The 22,843-nt window shown below is 42.6% G+C and overlaps 1 protein-coding gene across 7 annotated transcripts in view; it reads left to right on the plus strand.

Annotated features, from left to right (window-relative positions):
* The window catches only part of MEF2D (myocyte enhancer factor 2D), a 176,806-nt gene extending 168,678 nt beyond the window's left edge, over nt 1–8,128 (plus strand). For 5 of the 7 annotated variants that reach the window (XM_075330352.1, XM_075330347.1, XM_075330348.1 and 2 more), the window contains 4 exons: nt 276–296; nt 786–918; nt 3,286–3,445; nt 5,243–8,128. In XM_075330352.1, coding sequence (XP_075186467.1) covers nt 276–296; nt 786–918; nt 3,286–3,445; nt 5,243–5,567 — 639 coding nt within the window. In that variant the 3' untranslated portion in view covers nt 5,568–8,128. The remainder of the gene's footprint in view (nt 1–275; nt 297–785; nt 919–3,285; nt 3,446–5,242) is intronic. The other 2 variants (XM_075330354.1, XM_075330353.1) reach the window with 1 other exon arrangement.
* Nucleotides 8,129–22,843: the final 14,715 nt, after the last annotated feature.

A 22,843-nucleotide genomic window follows, 5' to 3' on the forward strand; every position in this document is an offset into this window, starting at 1 on the left:
TGGAAAAACAGAGGAGGGTGGCAATTTTCAGCGATATGGAGTTCCCCTTTAATTTTAAGGGCAGTGGCGAATATGCTTGAAATTTATAGGGCACTACTTTCAGGATTCCTGGAAGGGCTGAAGGTGTATATAAGTATGATGCCACATAGATATCACTTATACCATGGCCATCCTGGGCAGCTTCTCCTCTGTGTGTGTTCAGTCCTGTGAAGCATTCCTCTAACCAGCCACATCTCTCTCTCTCTCTTTTTCAATACTCTGCTCTTTGCACCCAGGCGGAGGATCAGTTGGAAATGGTAAGTGTCCTTGCTTGCTTTGCTCTTTTACTTTTTATGCTTTTACCTTTCCATAGCAGTAATGGGATTAGAAAACAGTGCCCCTAGTGGAAAAAATCTGTAGAGGTTTTTCTTGACTCTATACCCATCAGATTCCCATGCCAGTGTCCGGGTCATGAATATTACGTATAGTTTTTCCATTACTGGTAGTCACATGGTTTCTTTATCATGTCATGTCTGGAGGAAATAACCCACCCTGCCACCTCCACACCAAGGATGTGTGACCTGACCCGAAGATCCAGAGGCATGAAAGGCTTATTGTCTGACCTTCTGGGGGAAGGAAACTTCATAGTCCCGGCTCCCTAACAGAACAGCGGAGGGGTGGGCAGGAGGGCTGTGTGTTTATACAGGCCATTGTGTTGTTCTATGCTGGGACGGCCATCTCCTACGTGGTACGGTGGATAATGGGAGTCCTTCTTCTGAATTAATCATTTTTCTCTCTCCCGGCAGAACGCACAGAGGCTAGGAGGAGTCTCCCAGGCAGCTCACTCCTTAACCACACCAGTCGTTTCAGTGGCGACACCCAGTTTACTGTCACATCATGGACTGCCTTTCTCTGCCATGTCCACAGCGTACAACACAGGTATTTAGTTGGATAAATATTGTCAACTTATCGCAGAGGGAGGGTTGGTACAGTCTTGTTCTGGAGGACCTGACATGTGTAATACTTCTTTCCTCCTGTAGAGGAGCTGCAGGAACACTCAACACTTTCTGCCAGGTTTGCCCAAATTATACCTGATCGCTGGGGGGGTCCCAGCATGGGCACACTTTACAGTATAAATCTCCTTTAAACCATTTCCCCCCCCATGTGATCCACATAGGTAAATGAATTACTCAGGGCACGTCTGAAAATTTGTAGTTAGAGGAGTTTTCCAGAAAACGATGGTTTTATTGTCCATTGGACGAGTCTGGTATTACAGTCAGTTTCATTATAGTGAACCAGGCTGAGCTGAAATACCACGTATAGGGGTGGTGCTGTTTTTCTAATCCTATACAAAGTCCTTAAAGGGTTCCTGTTACTATTGCTCCAACAGAGGCTGTGCCCACGCTGTAGGTGGCAAATAGCTGCTGTCATACACAGCACTGCCATCACTCAGACGTCTGAATTGACTGCTAGTTTCGTCATTAAAGAGAACCGGATAGACTTGATTTGTGCAGGATCGCCTCTTCACACGCGAGTGGCAGTGTGTACACCCAGCAGAGGAAGGGGAGGGTGCAATCTGCAGAAAGTCATGGCCTTTCACCGCATGGACCCAACTTTCCCGAGGAGCAGATGGCAGCAAAGATCAGGCTGATAAAAGCAGAAAAAATGTTATAAAGATGCCCAGAGTGCCCTCTGCTGGCCATCCCTTGTATGGCTTGTCACAGGGCCGCCCAGTGTGCCCTCTGTTGGCAGGCTCTCATATGATGTATCAGAGAACTGCCAAGAGTGCCCTCTGCTGGCTGACCCCCGTATGAAATGTCTCAGGGCTGGCCAGAATGCCCTCTGCTGGTCATCCCTTTTGTATGGCTTGTCCCAGGGCTGCCCAGATTGCCCTCTGCTGGTCATTCCTTTTGTATGGCTTGTTACAGGGCTGCCCAGATTGCCCTCTGCTGGTCATTCCTTTTGTATGGCTTGTCACAGGGCTGCCCAGATTGCCCTCTGCTGGTCATTCCTTTTGTATGGCTTGTTACAGGGCTGCCCAGATTGCCCTCTCCTGGTCATTCCTTTTGTATGGCTTGTCCAAGGGCTGCCCAGATTGCCCTCTGCTGGTCATTCCTTTTGTATGGCTTGTTACAGGGCTGCCCAGATTGCCCTCTGCTGGTCATCCCTTTTGTATGGCTTGTCCCAGGGCTGCCCAGATTGCCCTCTGCTGGTCATCCCTTTTGTATGGCTTGTTACAGGGCTGCCCAGATTGCCCTCTGCTGGTCATCCCTTTTGTATGGCTTGTCCCAGGGCTGCCCAGATTGCCCTCTGCTGGTCATCCCTTTTGTATGGCTTGTTACAGGGCTGCCCAGATTGCCCTCTGCTGGTCATCCCTTTTGTATGGCTTGTCCCAGGGCTGCCCAGATTGCCCTCTGCTGGTCATCCCTTTTGTATGGCTTGTCCCAGGGCTGCCCAGATTGCCCTCTGCTGGTCATTCCTTTTGTATGGGTTGTCACAGGGCTGCCCAGATTGCCCTCTGCTGGTCATTCCTTTTGTATGGGTTGTCACAGGGCTGCCTAGAGTGCCCTCTGCTGGTGGTCTCCTGTATGATGCAATGGGAGCAGGGTGACCTGTGTGACCTTCCTGTAGCACGTGTGTCTTACTGTCACGGATGAGAAAGCTGACACGTGTTTCTGTCTCCAGCCCTGTCATATAAGAACAGGCAGGCTTTTACTTTCCCATTTTGCCACCCGTAGAATCTGTGATATTGTTCGTGGATTACGGGAGAGCAGATACAATGACATTGCTTAAAAATTAGAGAAAAACCCTCACAAGGAGATTTTCAGCCCTTACCAGTACAGAAGAATGATGAAAGCCACTGACGGCATCTTGAGAGTGGCAGAATCTAAAACACAAAGGGGGGTAGGGCTTATTGTATGGCCTAATGTTGAACTCAAAACCCACTTGAGGAAGGTGTGCACAAATAATACAAGTGCGCATCTTTTGGGGTGTCTGGAAACGAAATTTACGCCTCTGTAAGCTGCAGTGTACATTGTGATAAATGTAACCTACTAGTTGGCTGTATCCCTCCCAATTGTCGAAGCACACGCTATTAAATAAATTGTTTACCCTTTTGTTACATTCTTGAGCCACGAAATGAACCTTTAATAATTAGCCATCATAATATAAAACTAGAAAGCCCCTGTAAGATATAATACTGTTGTCTTTACAAAGAAAATGTTCCTCATGGGAGGAGCTTGCAGCATCTGCCCATGCCTCGCCTAGATACCTGGATCTGACCTGCTCGTAATCCTTTTCCTGCAGATTACCAGCTGACCAGCGCCGACCTATCTTCACTCTCCACGTTCGGCTCTCCTGGCGCCCTGTCACTAGGCAACGTGTCCGCATGGCAACAACAGCAGCAGCAACATCCGCAACATCACCAAGCGCAGCAGATGGTGCCGGTGTCACTAAGTAATCTGGTGTATGTATTGCCTCCCTGCTGCCCCCTACTGATGGATTATAGGGATGGATAGAGGGATAGAGACAGATAATGGGGGATGGACTGATTTATGGACGATGGGGATAAGGAATGGACTCTCATTACTAGATTAGAGGCAGTGGTCCGGTTTTCTGCACAGTTAATATCTCGGATGGCTGCACGTCCTCCAGCACTAATGTATCCAGAAGTGACTACATATCCATGGCGTCTCCTTGCTTTTAGGTTTTCCTAACAAACATGGTGGATGGCGGGGATTGTCTGCTCTCTAGCTCCTCCCGTAGGGTAACAGAGAGAAGGCACACAGAGCAGCAGGCGCCTTTAATTGGCTTTTATTAAATGTCACCTCTTGCCCTTTCGGCGCTCTCGCGTCTCTCCTGCCAAGGTCTGGCTCTGCTACCCAGGGAGTGACCCGGGAGAATCGGGAGGGGCACCGATGACTACACTTCTCTTCTGGTTCTGCCAGTTTTATGTTTTCATAAAGAGGGTTAAATCTTCATATCCCTCATCGTAAAGCCAACATCCACCACATGACGCCAGTCACCACTTCTTGCAGAAATCACATTTTCTAAAACTTCTAGAACCTGTACTAAGACATTGTGGGAAACCCTCTGCAATGTTTACTTCAGATGATTGTCTAGACTCTATACAACAGTAGCAAACCCTCAGCTGTGAGGAAACATTGACTATTAAACCACTTTTTTGCAATGAGTATTCCTATTCACTGAGAGCCAGCAGAGATATTTAAAACATTAAATACTGAAACAGTAGAAGAAAAAGTCGTAGAGACAAACTTTCCTCACGTAGGACTTTATTTTGGCGTCTGCCCCATATTTTTTTGCAGTGGCATGGAAACTGTAAGGCTATGTGCCCACGCTGCGGAAAAGCCGCAGATTTCCCGAAAATCTGAAGCTCAGGCACTTCCCAGCTATTTCTATGGCATTTTGGAAATGCTGTGCCCACGCTGCTATTTTTTCCGCAGCGGATTTCGTGCGGATTTTGATCCGGAAAAATCTGCAACATGTCAATTATTGTTGCGGATTTTCATCCGGATTTTGGCTTTAAAATTGGGAAAAAAAAAAATCTGCATCAAATCCGTGGCAATTCTGCGGTAAATCCGCACCTTTTGAAAAGGTGCGGATTTTGCGGGAAAGCTGCGGATTTTGATGCAGAAAAATCCGCAGCTACATTCTCTCGTGGACACATAGCCTTAGCATTACTAGCACATCCATGTTTGAACGCCGTTTTGTTTTTAGAATTTTAGTAAGTCAGAAATTCTGTGCCCATTAATTTTCTAAAATATCCTTGTAAGGGTAGAAGTTTATTTTTTTCCTGATACAAAGCTCCAAATCTCCTGTATGTGTGTGTATATATATATATATATATATATATATATACATATATATATATATATATATAAAGTGGTGGTTGTCTGCACCAATAATAAAACCGTGTGCAGTGAGCGCCCTCTAGCTCTAGTGGTGGCTGCAGGCTGTCAGAATTGTTGAAGTTTACTCTGTCTTAACTGGGGTTTTGGAACAGTGTACTAGTAAATAGACCTCACACTGCTATAAAGACTATAAAGATACATTAACTATCAATCTGCTCAGATATTTTACATTGAAAATGACTGATGGTAAAAAGGTGACACTCTGTTTTCCATAGGTTTTCCCTAAACTAATGGACTAATTATACAGAACATATGACCACCTTTGGGAATGTTTACGAGTATTAACTTACAATTGTTTTTCTCTCCCCCTCACTTGATCCTTCCTTGTACAGATCCAGTGGACAGCTTCCACACACCGCCACGCTGACGGTCAACACCAACCCCAATATAAACATCAAGAAGGAACCACCATCTCCCAACCGTGAACGGAGCACGGGCACCCCTTTGACATCCTTCCCTCATCAGCCCCGGCACGAAGCCACCGGCCGCTCCCCTGTCGACAGCCTCAGCAGCAACGCAAGCTCTTTTGAAGGCAATGACCGAGAGGATGGAAGGGTTGACTACACCTCATCACTTGGGCTGCTGAGACCCACGGGCGACACAGATGGCGAGAGCCCATCTGTAAAACGCATGCGACTCGACGCATGGGTAACATAACTGGCTCTGCGACTCCCCCTCCCCCTACCTCGTTCTTACGCTTGCAGCCATAGGATGAGGTGTTGATTGGGAGGGGGTGGGCAGACAGGAGCTAGTCGCCAGTGAGGTTTAATGCTGAAGGGTGGGAACCTATCATTAACTGCCTGAAATATAGCTTTAGTATTTGGTAGGTATTCTTCCTAGTCCAGTGCTTCAGGCAATGTCTGCAGAGGACGTGGGACTCCATGGCTGCACTACAATCCTCCGCTGAGTACGACTCCGGCCAACTCCTCACCTTCTTGTCTTGTTGACCACAGCTGCTAAAGTCAATCTCGCCACTGCCCACCATCCTCACTATTAGTACCCTGTTCACCGCCTCACCCTGCTCGCTACTGCGGCAGCTTTCAGTATCTATTACCAGGTTGCTTGAAAGGGAAGCTGCAGACTCTGAATTTTTTATTTTTTTTTGTTTGGTTTTGGCAATCATGAAATGGTTAAGTCCAAAGTGGCCGCCTGGCAGAGCAGCCCTCATTCACAAACTGGAAATTGAATTCCTCGCTGCTTCACAGACCTTTTAATGGGTTTTGCAAATTAACCATTGGCATATTATTGGGATGCTCACCACGTAGAGCCACCTTCCTTCTCATCCTCCACCTGCCGTGCCCGTCTCCAATGAGTGACTCGACCGTCCAGAGATCAAGCTACTTCGACATATCTAAAAACTGTGACTGCACCGTCAACCTCCTCTCCTACCGCCACCTCCGCAAGCCATGGAGCTCTATCATAATGCAGACAATGCCTTTTTAAAAGAGAAAAGAAAAAAAAATTACAAAAAACAAGAAATATATATAATATATACATATATATATTTATTCTTTTAGATGCGGTTTTCTTATTTTGGAGGAAAGAGCTCAGCGTATGATTTCGCTTCTTAAAAGACAGGGATTCCCGCATCACTGCGGTCACATAATGGGGATAAATGGGATTTTTATGTATTAAAAGGCAGTTAGACTGCACGATATAGAGAACGGCCCATCCAGCCCCTCACCCATTATCAGTTCAGAAGTGAAATCATATTGATCTTTTATATTCTGAGCCATTTTCCGGCTGACGGAAAGACTTGGAATTAAAGGACAATTTACTAGGGGTCCACGTACATCCATAGTAGCCCGCTCGTTGCCCAGTCAGTGACAGGACATTTGGCAGACACTGCCACCTACAGGAAGTTACAAGAATTTCTGCTGCTACCTTCTAACAGTCCGAATTATTTTGGCTCTGTTTACATTTTTGAAAAATGTGAAACAAATTTGTCCCCCCTCTATCATCATTAAAAACAGCCCTTAGTTCATTTTAATTTACAATTTATTATTAATAATTTATAGCATTTTACAGTTTATTACCCCTCTCCGCCGCCAATTGTTTGGAAATATTATCTAATATATATTGTCAGGTTTTTTTTATACTAAAAGCATAATAGATGGGCAAAAAAAGAACCCCCTGTCCCTTTCTCCGGGCAGCTTCTTTACTTTTCCACAGCATGCAACACCCTCTTCCTCCGTCGTCTTTCTTCCGGCACCCAGTAGGCCTCTGGCATCACAGCCTCAGACAACACTTATTGCCATTTCGTAATGTCAGAGGACGGAGGAAGAGGATGTCACTTACAATGGAGGAATAAAAGAGGAGCCGGGGTCTGTGGGGGTGGCAGGACAGGTGAGCGGTAAGATCAGTAGTATTCAAAATCTTTTTCACCCCTTTCCCGGAACTCTACAAATGCCATTTGCCTAGTTTTCATTTGATGAAATTCGCACTAATTTCCCCCCCCTCCCCCAAAAAAAATTTCAGATTTAGCAAAATCCAAATTTTGGTTAAAATTTGAGGCAAATTTTGGAATATTTATTTAAAAAAAAAAAAAAAAAAGAATAATAGCAGGAAAAATTTGATCAGTTATTATTTCAATTAAACATTTTGGAACAGCCGGCTATTATGAGATGGAGTGGATGTAAGAGGAAATTAATGGGCCCTTGGTAACTCAATTAGGTTCTTAGAGAACCGTTTTAGGGGTTTTTTTTCACACTGTAAATGAAAAACTCATTAATTTTCAAGACAAGGAAAAAAAATGACAATCTTAAAAAAAAGAAAAAAAAATATATATATATATATTCCCCGCACCCTGTTTTTATCTGTATAAATATTTGTTTCTGATTTTTAATATTATTTCTTGTGCTCATTTGTGCTGTTGACAGTTACATTGTGAATATTTTTTTATATTCGTAAATTTGCGTTCTGTAGAGTAGTTATTATTGTTGGGTTTTATTTTGTGTTTTTGTTTTATTTTTTCTTTTATTTTTTTTCCCTCATTTTATTAAGGGGTGTGGCAGAAACTTGCACGACACAAAACAATTACAAGTTAAATGCTGCAGTTTTTAGAAGAGTGAAAAAAATACGAAAAAAAAAAATAAAAAAGAGCATATTTATTCTCAAAAGGCTAAAAAAAGGTGTAAAATGCATGAAGTAATATTTACAAAAAAACACCAAAAAATATTAAAAAAAAAAAAAGACAAAAAGATGTAACCTCAACAAAATTGTAGCGTTTAAAATTTAAACAAAAAAAAAAAAGCTAATATATTGTGTTTGGCTGGTTCGCTTTTCTTTTGTTTTTAATGTTTTTTTTCATTAGTTTTTTTTTTTTTTTTTTGGACATTGAAATATAATTGTGTATATTTTCATATAAGAAGTATGCACTGATATGTTTAAAAAATGATATCTTGCTTTTTAAAAGTGTGGTTACTTACCAAAGTCTCTGTCTATGCTTTTCCCTTCAGTATGCTGACCATTGGGTCTTCGATATCTACCACTGAGATGCTTTGGTGGTGATGGGGGGGAGGGAGGCTCTTGGAGTGTTACACCCAATCCCCCCACCTTATCAGTAAATGGTATATTCCTTCATACACTTTCATTCTTCAGTCATTCATCTCGCTGCCATCAAAAGGCATACAATTCCTTAAGACTCACAAAAAAATAATTTTCTCTTTCAAGTGTGCCAAAAATGGTCTTCTAAGCAGATGAGGATGGTTCTAAGGTGGTGCATTAATTCTCAACAGCTTCAAAGGAACATGCCACCATTTTTCGGTGGATTCCATAGAAATCCGAGCAGAATACTTCCACATGAAACACCATTGATGGGTGGGTGTATCGCTATAGCTTTCTACAACTGTATAAGTAGCGAACTGCCTTGTGCATGAGGCCGCAAACTGTCCATCAAAATGAAGACGTGGTCTACCATGGCCGTCTATTTTGGATAGTTCATTCTTCAGCCAGACCTTCATAAATACATCCCTTGGTGAAATATTTTTGTGAACTATAAAAAGCAGTCTCAAAAAGTGTGCAATGTTCTTTGGCTTTTGAAGTGTTTTTTTGGGTACCCTCACTTGTGCATCATGAGGTCAGCCGAGCCTCTGAGCTTGTGTCTGAGGTCACTGCTCACCTCCTTGATGCAGAGGTGAGTGCAGCCTGAATAATCCTTTAAGTCAATGGCTGGTCAACATGGGCAATACATTTTTTTACCAGATCTTTTACATCTTAGGCTAAGTTCACATTTCCGTTGATTTGTATCAGTCACATGCGTCGCTTGACGCATGTGACTGATGCGCTGTTCAACGCTGTACAACGGATGACAAAGAACAGAATTCTTTGTCGGATTCCGTTGTGTGCGGGGGGCGGAGTTCTGGGGCAGAGCCGAGCGGGGGGCGGGGCCAGGCGCTGAGGATGTCAGTGGAAGTGCTGCGGTCTGCATGGCTGGGGACAGGTGAGTGTATCTGTGAGTGAGTGAGTGTGTGTATGTGCATGTATGTATGTATGTATGTATGTATGTATGTATGTGTGTGCACATGCAAAGTGCGGGAGGGGGCGGAGCCGAGCGGGGGGCGGGGCCAGGCGCTGAGGATGTCAGTAGAAGTGCTGCGGTCTGCATGGCTGGGGACAGGTGAGTGTATGTGTGAGTGAGTGTGTGTATGTGCATGTATGTATGTATGTATGTGTGTGCACATGCAAAGTGCGGGAGGGGGCGGAGCCGAGCAGGGGGCGGGGCCAGACGAGGGTGTCAGTGCTTGTCTGCATGGCTGGGGACAGGTGTGTGTGTGTGTGTGTGTGTACATACATGTGCGGAGTGCGGGAGGGGGCGGGGCCGAGCGGGGAAGTGTCGGCCTCCCTGCACACGTAACCAGCCTAAATATCGGGTAACAGCAAAGCACCCGATGTTTACCTTGGTTACCCGATATTTACCTTGGTTACGGGCCTACACCGCTTAGCGCTGGCTCCTTGCACCGTAACCAGGGTAAATATCGGGTAACCAACCAAAGCTGGTGACGTGTGCAGGGAGCCAGAGAGCATGCGCAGCGAAATCCGACGGATCTCGCTGCTCAAAAAACGTTACATGCTGCGTTCCTCCCGCCCGGCGGTCAGTCGTTCCACGACTGATCAGTCGGGCGGAGGGTGCAACGCAGCATCATCAGTCACAATCCGCTGCTCATACAAGTCTATGGGAGCAGCGGAATCCGCTAAACGGATTCCGCTGTTTACAAGAGCAGCGGATTGTGACTGATAGATTTTAGCGGAAATGTGAACTTAGCCTTAGGCCTTATTTAAACATCGCTATTTTCTCCCGTATTTGAAAAATGGACCGATTGATTTTAAAATCAGAGTTTGGTCCAAGTTTTTACTCCTTTTCCTTTCACAGACCCATAGACTTGCTTTGCCCATTGTGGTCCAACAGTCGGATCAAAATCTGACAACTCTTCTTGGTTTTGCTTGGACTGCTCGGTTCATAAAAAAATGACAGACCTGTGAACAGCCCTATTCCCTATCATAAGTAAAAGAGTCCCATCCATAAAAAATACGAGTAGCACTCTTACGAGAAAAACTGACTTCTGAAATAGCCCTTAGGGTTGGTTGGACAGTGAGCTAGATCTTGACTCAAGAGGGTTTTTTTTCCCCCAAAAACAGCACCACTCTCTTGTCCATGGGCATGTCTGGTATTACGGTAAAACTCCAATATCATCCTTTGACCAAAAAGGAATAAAAAAACATCATCCTATTTTTGTAATCCTAAACAAACCGTTATTTAATTTTTTCAAAAAAGTTCGACTTGAGTAATTTAGGCGATTTTTTTTTTTTAACTATCACAGGGCCACTGCTAAACTTGTTTGCCGTAAGAAAACACTAAAGTTGTCCCAAACAAATCCTTTTGATTGTTTGATCCAACGTCACGGTGTCGCCCCTGCCAAAGTCACCAGTTAATTAAATATCTTTTGTTTTATCCTATAATGTAAGCAGCCATTTGAACACTTGCATTTTCCTAAGAATTAAGTGAATAAGTTCTACCAGTTAATAGCATACAAAATGGCCTCTTCCATTCACAGTAGACGCAAGCTTTTTAATCAGTTGTATAGTAAATTTGGGACTCCCAAAACTCTGCAGAAGAACCTGCCCCATACATAGAAAGATTTGACATTTATGGAGAACATAATATGGCACTTATCAATGAGGGTATTGAAGCAACTAGTAGAGAAGAATATCCAAAAATTCTGATTATTGAAACTTTCTCCCAAGCAGTTTCACATTTCCCTCAGGTTCTTTTGACATTTCCACATCCACAGACTGATAAAGTCATCATATTTCGGGTTGAATCCTTTAACACATCAAAAAGGGAAGTAATACATATGTTGTCCATCTCCATCGCCAGCCTAGGCTCCAAAACATGGCATTGGGTTCCTTGGAAGATGTCCATGATCCCTTCCTTCTCTAAGTTGCTTGGTATGGTGATGAACAATAAGTCAACATATATTGGCAAGCACTTAGTGTCACCTATGACTTATGAAAAGTTTTATTTAATCACTTTAGATGTTTCACTGCATTGGGAACATTTTTGAGGTCTCCTCCCAAAACTGTCAATTACTATAAATGTGGTTTGGTCAAAGATGGTGGACTACTAATACCTTAAAGAGTTCTTCAACCAAGTTCAGATGTAAGATATCATCCTACAGTTTAGTTGTAGAGCAGATATTCATGATTTCCTCTGAAGGAGGCAATCATAATGGGAAAATAAAAAAAAATGACAAGGATAGAATTTTCTTTATGAATGGTAGGACATGACCATTGTGCACCTTCATACTCAACCTTGAGTAATGCATCCCATGGGGTGGTAGGTTCCATGTTACGCCACAAAAATATTACTACCAGTTTCCTCAAATCTGTCATATTTGGTTGTAGATAAAACATGGTCATAGCTTGGTGAAGTGTAGGAGAATGGGATAAGTGCCTTCTAAAAGTGTCCTGGCGTCTAATGGAGAAACGATGCACAGAAGTTGGTGGAGAAGTCGCCATTGCCACCTTCTGAGAGGGGCAGGGCAGCGGTCACAACCATTGTCTCTCATATGGGACTCCATTTTGAAAAAGTCACCTCAGATTCACTTTTCATCTTTACCTCATGACATCCTGAAGACATCATTTCTTCCACCTCGTGGTGAAAAATTGAAAGGTTGCAATTCCTTACACTCTGTGGATGATCAACTCAAGAACCAATGGTCAAGGGAAAAGATTTCTGGTTTGTGGATGAACCATTAAAACCAAACTGGTTACGGGTCAGAAAGAAGATGGTCCCCTCTATGTCTTCATCCTCATGCTCTTGACAGATCTTGCACGGTACCTTAACTTATACATTTTTCCTAAATTTACCTGTAGAGCATAATGAGTTACACCACACCAATGTCCACATCTAGCAGAATCAGGGAGGCAGGCAAGTTATAGAACAAATTCTTATTAGCTCTAAATTCGAAAAGTGTGGACTATTCAGTTTACCGATAGCTTTGTCCATTTTCTCATATTTCAGTAATATCAAAAAAGATCAAACTTCCCTTAGCCGCCTTCATCTCAAAAGACCTACTAATGATTATTCATGGAAATTGCCCTGTTGCCCCCCCATGAAAGCCATTTAGGGAACATTTGGTGAGGGGGCTATATTATTAGTGTTAGGCTACCTGAAGATTTAATGTGGATAACCAACCCCTTAAAGACCTGTCACTTGCCATATTATTTTTTTTACCTGATATAAATGCCCTTGTTATCCTGAATTTGGCATGGTGTTTCTTTTCTTCCTACGCCTCTTCATTCCCTAGATTTTGACACCTCTTTCCTATATTTTAGCCAACTAGGTGTGATCTTCAAGTGTCAAAGACCAAGCCCATTAGGCTAGGAATGCACTTTGCGTTTTTACCTGCGTTTTAGGTGCATTTTAGGTCCGTTTTGGGAAGCACCTTTTTCTTGCCATAAGGCATGCGTTTTGATTTACCAGCAAAGTCTATGGAACAATTGCATTTTCCGACCCCACTTTGCGTTTCTAAATGCTGTGTTTAATTTGCATATTTTGTGGCAAAAAACATGCGTTCAAAGAAGTAACATGTCAGTTGTTTTTGCCATTTTGAGTGCGTTTTGCTAACATTGGAGTCAATGAGAAATGGCAAAAACCAAGATTCCTTCAAATTCCTGCATTTTACCTGCTTTTTCAGTGCAGAAAGCATGCGTTTTGATCAATAAAATACTGATTTCATAAGTCCCTTTACACACACACATAGTCCGACAATTTAAATTAAGGAAAATAATACTTTATTGCAATTTTTCCATAAAATATCATATTACCGCAATAATTTAATGAACATAATTTAATTTCATGATTTTTTCTATGATTATAGATTTGATTTTTTTTTACCATTTTTTTCTAAGATTTTGACTATTTAAACTTTATTAAGCAGTGTCTTTATGTTCAAAACGCAACTATCAGAACGCAGGTGGAAACGCAGATAAAAAGCACTGAAAACGCATCAAATACGCGGCAAAAACGCATGCGTTTTCAGCGCTAAATTTCAGAAAAAGGCAACTTTGGTCAAATCAATTAAGCCCAAAACGTGCGTTCTAAACTGCAAGTAGGTGAACGCAAAATGCGTTCTTAGCCTATGGCTAAAAAGAGTAGATTACACTAGTAGTAGTAGTACACTATGATTAAAAGGCCGTATCTCAGGAACAAAAAGGTACTGGAAAATATGAAACACATCGGTTTCAGGAGAACAGTGGCTTTTACAACAGGTAAAAAAAATGCCAGTGATAGGTTACTTTTAAAGGGGAGTACCACATTACTATATTATGATAGACCATAAAAATGGGTTTTGTAACCAAGCCTGTTCTCCCACTGTAGACAAGAGCAATAGAGATCTCAAACCCCAGTTTACTTCCAGTTGGTGAGCTTGTACATAATAAATCACCATAAACCCATTAAGATGTAGTCTTTGCAATGAGATGTAGAAGCTCACCGTGAAGTCCCATTTCCATTTTTATTGACCCTCAAATACTTTGATGCTGGAACCATCCAGGGTGTATCACTTTCATAACTTTAGATATTTACCATTTTAAAATTTTAGGCCCAGAACACTTTTTTTTTGTTCCCTATGGTCCACCACATTTCCATCACCGTTGCGTCACCTTCCCCCACCCACACACGTGAGCAAGACCTGACCAATTGTATATAACTAGTCCTGAAATGTTAGCAAATGGTTACAGTACAGGGAGATGTTTTTTGTCGTATTGATATGAGATGAAATTCTATTTTTGTCAGAGTATATTGTAATAATAACTGAATATAAACCTGATGGTAACTGTACAGCTTCTTATTGTTATTTTTGTTGTTGACTTCCCCCCTTCTCTGCTCCCTTTCCTCCTTTTCTGATTTTTCTCAAATTTTGCGGAATTTTTTGTAGATTCGTAGAAAGGTATATTCTATACATGTAACTAATATGTCTAATGAAGCAATAGATGATAGGATTGATATTCCGTATCAAGCCGACATGTAGTGTAAATATTAGATGCGGTCAGTTTTAACAACCGGTGTGGAAACGTAGTAGGTAGCCCGGTACCAAAATAAGATTACCATAGAATAACATGTTTGTTTGGGGTTTTTTTTATAATATTTTAAAATGGCCGATAGGTGGGAGACACAATGGCCAACAGTAATTTTTTAGGATGATTAGTACTGGTTCACAAAAAAATTGGTGGTGCCCAGGTCAAGCACGTTTTCTTGAGGAAACAATACACCATTATTTTTCTTATTTTTATATTTGCCTCCTTTGCTTTTCGAGAGGATAAAAGTGGATATATGTGATGATCACATATATGGCTGCATTGACGATGACCGTTTAGAGGCATGACATAAGCTTGGCCACTCCATATGGGAAGCTGGCCACCAAAATGACCTGTAGGGCACAGCTCACAGGGAACGATACGCTGTAATAAAACCTTTTAAGACTTCAAAATAGTGGGTGGCCACTACAGTGGTTGCCAAAATGGGCTCCAATGTTCTATGTAGGTATACAAAATAGCCGCTCCAGTTCTACCCTTGAGGTATAAGTAATTATATAAATTCCCCTCTCACTGAAACAGATTTTTTTTAGCGTCCTCTCTCCCTCACAGGATGGCGGTCAGTAAGGCGCCACTGAACCCCTCCCCGCCCCCTCCTGAATTTTTTCTTTGTGCTGGATGGTGATGCAGTATTGTATATTCCAGAGACATCCACGAGGAGATAAATGAGTTTTGTTGGAAAACTCTCACTATATTTGTTGTAAAAAAAATATCAAAAAGTTTATTATTAAAAGAAAAAAAAGAAGAGAAAAAAAAAAAGACGTTTCTGATCTTGCGTCCGTCTCTTTCATTTCTGATCTCTCTCTGAATTCTGTGTCCTCTGTTGGTCTGGAGCCCGGTTATTCATTCTAATCTACAGCCCTATCATTCACCAAAAGTGATTAATGAATCTCATGAAAATTCGATTCGGCATTTCTGCTAGAAATTGATCTGTAAATCCAATTCATAGCTAATTTATTTGATGAGAATCAAATGTGGGTAATTATGCACTAACAACTCTTCAACCCTGTCAAAGTTTTGCACAAACTTCGCCAATTGTCATGGGGGCGTTAGGCTCTATTCAGATTGGAGATTCTGACACTCCGCCTGCTGTTTTCTCTGGTGTCTGGGATCAACACAGGCAGACTTGAGTGTGGACCTTCTGTGTGCTGAATCATAGGCAGGCTAGCAAGACTTAATCTCTGCTGGTCTACTTGCTGCTTTGGTCACATGCTGTCAGCAGACCTATCACATTTTCTCCCCTTCTATTTATGCTGGTTTAAGCCTTCCACCCTTGCCAACTGTAGTTTATTCTATGTTTGTTTGTGAGGAGTGTTGTCCCAGACTTACTGGTGAATGTTGTGCTCATTACTTGGTGAGGTTGTGGAATTTACCCCTGTTGTTTTGTACTTCCTTCCTGCTCTTCTTTTTCCTCCTGAACCTCTTACTGTTTTTACCCTTGTGTGAGCATGCTGTGTGACAGAGGTTTGGTTTTCCCTTGTGTGTCTATATCTGTGGGTTCATCACACTCCTGTCCCGTCCCTCCCTGGGGCAGAGGGAGGGGGAATCAGAAGATCAGGATTTGTCAGGAGCAAGGACAGGAAGGCGATTCAGGCCTCTCCACTATCAGGAGTATCCCTGAGATTAGGGATAGCATAGGGCCTCTAGCTTGATGGGACAGCTTAGGAGCCCCGGTTTCCCGCTATCCCAGAGTCATCGTGACACCCCAGAGCATAATAAAAGGGTGGAAAAAATACCTCTCTTCGGCCCTCATCTGTACAGCCACACCTACGCACTTTTAGCCCCTCTGCATTTCATTTGGCCTCAAAACATGATGACGTGGCGTGACACCTACTAGGCCTTGTGATATTTTGTATGAGCAACATGCGTCCTACTAGGCCTCACGCGACATCATGGTGTTTTTTTAACCCCTTTCTAGATCCTTTGAATCCAACAAAATGGCGACTACTCACCTGGTAAATTTTCTTGATTCTAGCAAAGCCAGTTGCCAAAAATTCATATTTTGCTGTGGCATAAATTTTATATCATATTTATATTATAGTTGTCGACTTCTCAAAAATTACATCCAGGAGAGTTTTAGTTGTTGTGCCAGCGTTATACCACCCTCGAATATTAACCACACCCCCATAACACTATGCCCCTCCTATGCAGAGCTTGTTTTTTGCAGCATAGGTTATTTTTTTAAGACAACCATTTGACGTTTTATAAAGTTTAAAAAAAACACTGTTTGAGGAGTAGATAAAGGAGCTAGGTAAACAAAAAAAACCCTTTATTTCTGAAATCTTGGGGTTTAATTTTTTTTTTTTAATGACATCGACAGTGTGGTATAGGTCTGTAGGTCAGTCCGATTACAGTAATATTTAGGTCGTATAGTATATTTTTTAATTATTACTGTTATTTATTTTTCTGGTACCTTTATCGAACTAACTTATCAATTGTTCTTATTTATTTATGTAATGAGTTTAACTTTTTGATAGAGGGGAAGAATAAGAATATTTTATTTTTTTACTGTTCTGGGTAAATATAATTTTTTTTTAACTTGGGTTGTTAGAGAAATGGCTGTATCAGTTATGGGCCACTGCATGGCATCTAGCTCCATAGCGATTTTGTTGTAGGGATAGTTAAGAGGAAGATGGAGTGACAGAGGGCCGTCACAGCAGCCAAAATAATGAAAATGACCGACACTACACCGATCATACGATACCGACGCTTTTGCGCTCGGTAATCGTAGTTAAAACGATTTACACACTACGATGTCGAGAGCGACGCCGGACGTGCGTCACTTTCGATTTGACCCCACCGACATCGCACCTGAGGGCCCCGAACTCTTTCTGTCTTACCGCTTACATGCTACTGTCAATATTGACTGCGGCATCTAGTGCTTACCACCTAGGATCAAAGTTAACTCTGATCCTGGCCTTTTTACTGGGGCAAAAGTATATGTACTCCCTTCTGTGAGGCCTGAAACACACTTCCGCATAAAAAAAGAACGTGTCTCACGTTCCTTTTTTTTTTGGGTCCGTGTTCCTTTTTTATGGGCGGTTCTCCGGTACGTGTGATATCCGTGTGATGGCGTATGCTTGCCGTGTGTGCGTGTGGAATGTCCGTGAATGCGTACGTGTAATGTCCGTGTGGTGTCCGTATGTGTTGATCTGTGTGTGTTGTAAAATGTCGTTGCTACATACCCGCTGACAGCCGACACAGAGACGAGCGATGAGAATGAACTCTGGTGAACCTCACCCGACTTCATTGTCATACCACAGCTCTGTCTGGTGGAAGATCCAGTGGTGGCCACGAGTTACCTGACTGACTTCATCGGTGATCGCGCAGCTCACTTCAGTCACTTGGGCGACTCGCTGTCACAGTTGGAGGATCCAGTGGTGGCCGCGAGTAACCTGACTGACTTCATCGGTGATTGCGCAGCTCACTTCAGTCACTTGGGCGACTCGCTGTCACAGTTGGAGGATCCAGCGGTGGCCGCGAGTAACCTGAGTGACGTCATCTGTGATCGCGCGGCACATTTCAGTTGTTGCTTGGAAGTGATAGAGAGCGGTCATTGTGTGTGGCCGCTCATGTAACTTCATGTAGCAGAGCTGAGAGCATCGTGGGACATCCATGGATTACGGCGGACCTGGATGGGTTTTTTGGTTTTATTAAATTGGTGAACGAGGGTGTTTATTTGTTTTCATTATTCTGAATAAAGAATTTTTTGAATGTGTGTGTTTATTTCATTTTATTAACAGATTAAACATGGATGTTATCTTGGGGAGATGGCTGCCATGTTTAACCTAAGAGTTAGTGGCAGCTATGGGCTGCCAGTAACTCCTTATTACCTTAATTGCCACCGCACCAGGGCAATTTGGGAAGAGTCGGGTAGAGTCCCGGAACTGTCGCATCTAATGTATGCGGCTTTTCTGGGCGGGTGGGGATCACCATCCTGGGAATACCAGCCTTCAGCCGTGTGACTTTACCATGGCTGGTATCAAAATTGGGAGGGACTGCACGCCATTTTTTTTTTTTATTTTACGGCACAATATAGACACGCCCACCGGCTGCTGTGATTGGTTGCAGTGAGACAGCTGTCACTCAGCGTGGGGGCGTGTGTGACTGCAACCAATCATAGGCGCCGGTGGGCGGGGGAAGCAGGGAATATTAGATTTAATAATGAGCAGCCGGCATTTTAAAAATAGTTAAAGCCGCCGTATCTTTTGCACAGTTGTTCTTCGCCGCGCTGGTGATCGGGGATCGGTAAGTATGAGACAGAAGGTGATACAGACCGACTGACAAAGGGATATTGACTGACAACCACAGAAGAAAAGGGAGATTGACTGACAACCACATAAAAAAATAGATTGACCGCCATCGCTCACTAAAAAACGCACACGGACGGTACGTGTAGCACACGGACATGATTTGAGTGCCGTCCGTGCAGACACGCACCCATTGACTTTAGCGGGTCCGTGCCTGCGTGATGCTGGTGAAAAACGGATATGTCGAGCGTGTTGGAAAACGCACACACGTACAAACGGTACGGACACACGTTCCGTGTGTTTTTACGTGTGTGTGCCTGCTACCATACGTGTCTCCGTGCCGCCGGTATGTGCAAAAACGTACCAAACACGTACCTTCAGCACGGATGTGTGTCGGAGGCCTTAAACAGAATTTGCCCCATCAGCTCTTTTACTAGTCTGGGAAAGCTACAATGGTGGCCATTTCGATCATATTTTTCTCCAAGGAAGCCTCAAAAGATGAATTCTGCTGAATAAAATAATACACAATGAATCCCATGTAGAGGTTTTATTTTTTATATTATGTATATAGCGAGAGATATTTTTATTTTTCCTTTATCTTACAATCATTATATGGATAATGTTAAAAAGGGCAATTTGTGAATAATGTTCCATGTTTACTTGCTTTGAAAATTTTGAGATTACCTGTGAATGGCCACAAGAGGGAGCTCAATAACACCTCTGTCTTGAGAGTTATAGCCAAGACTCGGTTACAGCTGGAACTGGAAGTGCAATTTCTTACAGCAAACCTGTATAAACACGTTTTCCTGTGTATCAAGGGAAAATGGTGAAGAGATCAGAGGTCTTGTGCTTATATTCAGGTGTATAAGCCATGGGAATGGGTAAAAGAGTCTCTATTAAGACCAGATATCGATCTCAGACTCCCTCAAAACTGGAGTCACCGAACAAGCTGCAGTGTAAAGCATAAGGGATAAACAGAAGTATGTGCCTCTGCTGAAACAGCAGGTGGATTACAGACTATTACTAACTTCCCCTAATAATAGTTAGACATCAGGTAGAAACGTATATAACTTAGAACCAAAACTTGATATACAGTATAATACAGATACTGAGAAATACACCCAGTATACAGGACAGAAGTGGTACTGTGCAGTGTATATATAAAGAATAATACAGATACTGAGGATTACACCCAGTATACAGGACAGGAGAAGTGGTACTGTGCAGTGTATATATACAGAATAATACAGACACTGAGGATTACACCCAGTATACAGGACAGGAGAAGTGGTACTGTGCAGTGTATATATACAGAATAATACAGACACTGAGAATTACACCCAGTATACAGGACAGGAGAAGTGGTACTGTGCAGTGTATATATACAAAATAATACAGATACTGAGGATTACACCCAGTATACAGGACAGGAGACGTGGTACTGTGCAGTGTATATATACAGAATAATACAGATACTGAGGATTAGGGTGCCCTCACATGAGCGTATAACTCGCATGAGTATCGGAACGCATCACCCGGCGCGGCTAGCTTCTCTGCTGACAGGAGCAGCTCAGCTGCATGTATTTCTATGCGGCTGACATGCTCCTGTCCGGAGAGTGTGCGGCCGCACCGAGTGATGCGTTCCGATACTCATGCGAGTTATACGCTCATGTGAGGGCACCCTTACACCCAGTATACAGGACAGGAGAAGTGGTACTGTGCAGTGTATATATACAGAATAATACAGACTCTGAGGATTACACCCAGTATACAGGACAGGAGAAGTGGTACTGTGCAGTGTATATATACAGAATAATACAGATACTGAGGATTACACCCAGTATACAGGACAGGAGAAGTGGTACTGTGCAGTTTATATATATACAGAATAATACAGATACTGAGGATTACACCCAGTATGCGGGACAGGAGAAGTGGTACTGTGCAGTGTATATATACAGAATAATACAGATACTGAGGATTACACTCAGTATACAGGGCAGGAGAAGTGGTACTGTGCAGTGTATATATATATATACAGAATAATACAGATACTGAGGATTACACCCAGTATACAGGACAGGAGAAGTGGTACTGTGCAGTGTATATATACAGAATAATACAGATACTGAGGATTACACCCAGTATACAGGACAGGAGAAGTGGTACTGTGCAGTGTATATATACAGAATAATACAGATACTGAGGATTACACCCAGTATACAGGACAGGAGAAGTGGTACTGTGCAGTTTATATATATACAGAATAATACAGATACTGAGGATTACACCCAGTATGCGGGACAGGAGAAGTGGTACTGTGCAGTGTATATATACAGAATAATACAGATACTGAGGATTACACCCAGTATACAGGGCAGGAGAAGTGGTACTGTGCAGTGTATATATATACAGAATAATACAGATACTGAGGATTACACCCAGTATACAGGACAGGAGAAGTGGTACTGTGCAGTGTATATATACAGAATAATACAGACAATGAGGATTACACCCAGTATAAAGGACAGGAGAAGTGGTACTGTGTTGTGTATGTACAGAATAATACAGATACTGAGGATTACACCCAGTACACAGGACAGGAGAAGTGGTACTGTGCAGTGTATATACAGAATAATACAGATATTGAGGATTACACCCAGTATACAGGATAGGAGAAGTGGTACTGTGCAGTGTATATATACAGAATAATACAGATACTGAGGATTACACCCAGTATACAGGACAGGAGAAGTGGTACTGTGCAGTGTATATATACAAAATAATACAGATACTGAGGATTACACCCAGTATACGGGACAGGAGAAGTGGTACTGTGCAGTGTATATATACAGAATAATACAGATACTGAGGATTACACCCAGTATACGGGACAGGAGAAGTGGTACTGTGCAGTGTATATATACAGAATAATACAGATACTGAGAATTACACCCAGTATACAGGATAGGAGAAGTGATACTCTGCTGTTGAACAGGACCAATGGAACGTGTGGTGTATATGTCCCCTAGGTTCCTGTTTTATGCTGAGGTCATAGAGTTTGGTAGCAGGGATCTATGTATTCCCTGCTTCATTTAGCCACTCCAGATTTTCAGAATGATTGTGGCTAATCACCTGCAATGCTCAGGTGTATGGTTTAAAAGAGCAGACAGTTCACAAGCTGCTGGATTTTTTTTTTCTTTCTTCTCTTGGGAAAACGTCTGTAAGTAAAGAAGCTGTATGGTACTGAGGCCTAGCTCTGAATGATATGTTGCCTAGGATTTTATTTTTCATTTCTACGGAATTGCACACACTGCAAATAAAAATGGTTGCGGCCAGTTGCATCAAACTTGCCGGGTGTGGACTGTGTTCTTGTGTGTTGGTGGCGTGCGTCTGCCTCAGAAGATGGAGATCCCATGAGATAGTCAACAACCGTGGCACAAAAAGCCTAAATATTTTGTGAGAAGTTTGGTGCACTTAGAAAAAACAAAAACAGCAGATACAATAAGGAGGACTTTGTGATGCAAGAAATGAGTGGTTTGCTCATGGAGTCTGACAGCCGTTTACTGGAGCATATAAACATGTTGGCAGAATAGCTCAATGGAGAATGAAAGATTCACAGCAGAGCATGACTCCTGAGAATGATGTGGAAGTGTTTCTAAATATTTCTGTGACACGTTTGAAGAGCGACCAGTGGTCATGTGCATCAGTTTGTGGAGTGGTATCTGAAGTCTGAGGACTATTTACAGGACATTTCTTCTATCTGGCCAACCTGAAGGAACCAGAAAACATCTGAACTGGGTAAGCTCAATCCTGATTTAGGCCCTATGCGCACGCTGCGGATTTACCGCGAATTTGCTGCAGAAAATGTGACTAACATTGCTGCAGTCAAATCCCCTGCGAATCCTATGGGTTTGAAAAAATACTGTGCGCATACTGTTTTTTTTTTTTTTTTTTTTTTTTTATACCCGCGGATTTTTCCGCTGCGGAATTAATGAGCATGTTACTTTTCCGCAGGTACCTGAGGTTTTTGCCATAGATAATGGTAAAAATCAGCAGGGACCAACTTGCGGAAAATCCGCAGTA

The sequence above is a fragment of the Anomaloglossus baeobatrachus genome, chromosome 12, assembly GCF_048569485.1.
Source record: "Anomaloglossus baeobatrachus isolate aAnoBae1 chromosome 12, aAnoBae1.hap1, whole genome shotgun sequence".
NCBI classification, from domain to species: domain Eukaryota; kingdom Metazoa; phylum Chordata; class Amphibia; order Anura; family Aromobatidae; genus Anomaloglossus; species Anomaloglossus baeobatrachus.